This window comes from Corvus brachyrhynchos, unplaced genomic scaffold (genome assembly GCF_000691975.1).
Source record: "Corvus brachyrhynchos isolate BGI_N302 unplaced genomic scaffold, ASM69197v1 scaffold175, whole genome shotgun sequence".
NCBI classification, from domain to species: domain Eukaryota; kingdom Metazoa; phylum Chordata; class Aves; order Passeriformes; family Corvidae; genus Corvus; species Corvus brachyrhynchos.
The window spans coordinates 7,442,994-7,443,269 of NW_008238448.1; the positions used below are offsets into that span (position 1 = coordinate 7,442,994).

A 276-nucleotide genomic window follows, 5' to 3' on the forward strand; every position below is an offset into this window, starting at 1 on the left:
TCCGGCGGGGAAACGCCACCGCCTGCACCCAGCTACTACGACACCAGCTGCTTCAAGCGAGGAGACCTGCTGGAGGTGCCCCGCACGCTCTTCATCCACTTCGGCATTTACCTGGGCGAGAACCGCGTCGCTCACTTGATGCCCGATATCCTGCCCACTATCACCGGCGACCGTCGGCAGATCCAACAGGTGGAGACCAACAAGCGGCTCATCCTGGGCGTCATCGCCAGGACGGCCAGCGTCCGGGTGGACACGGTGGAGGACTTCGCTTACGGC

At 64.1% G+C, this 276-nt stretch overlaps 1 protein-coding gene across 1 annotated transcript in view; it reads left to right on the top strand.

The window, feature by feature from the left end:
- Positions 1–276, top strand: part of LRAT (lecithin retinol acyltransferase (phosphatidylcholine--retinol O-acyltransferase)) — a gene marked incomplete at its 5' end in the record, with an annotated part of 4,417 nt that continues 4,141 nt past the window's right edge. The window contains one exon of the mRNA XM_008635719.2: positions 1–275. Within this exon, the coding sequence (XP_008633941.1) occupies positions 1–275 (275 nt within the window). The remainder of the gene's footprint in view (position 276) is intronic.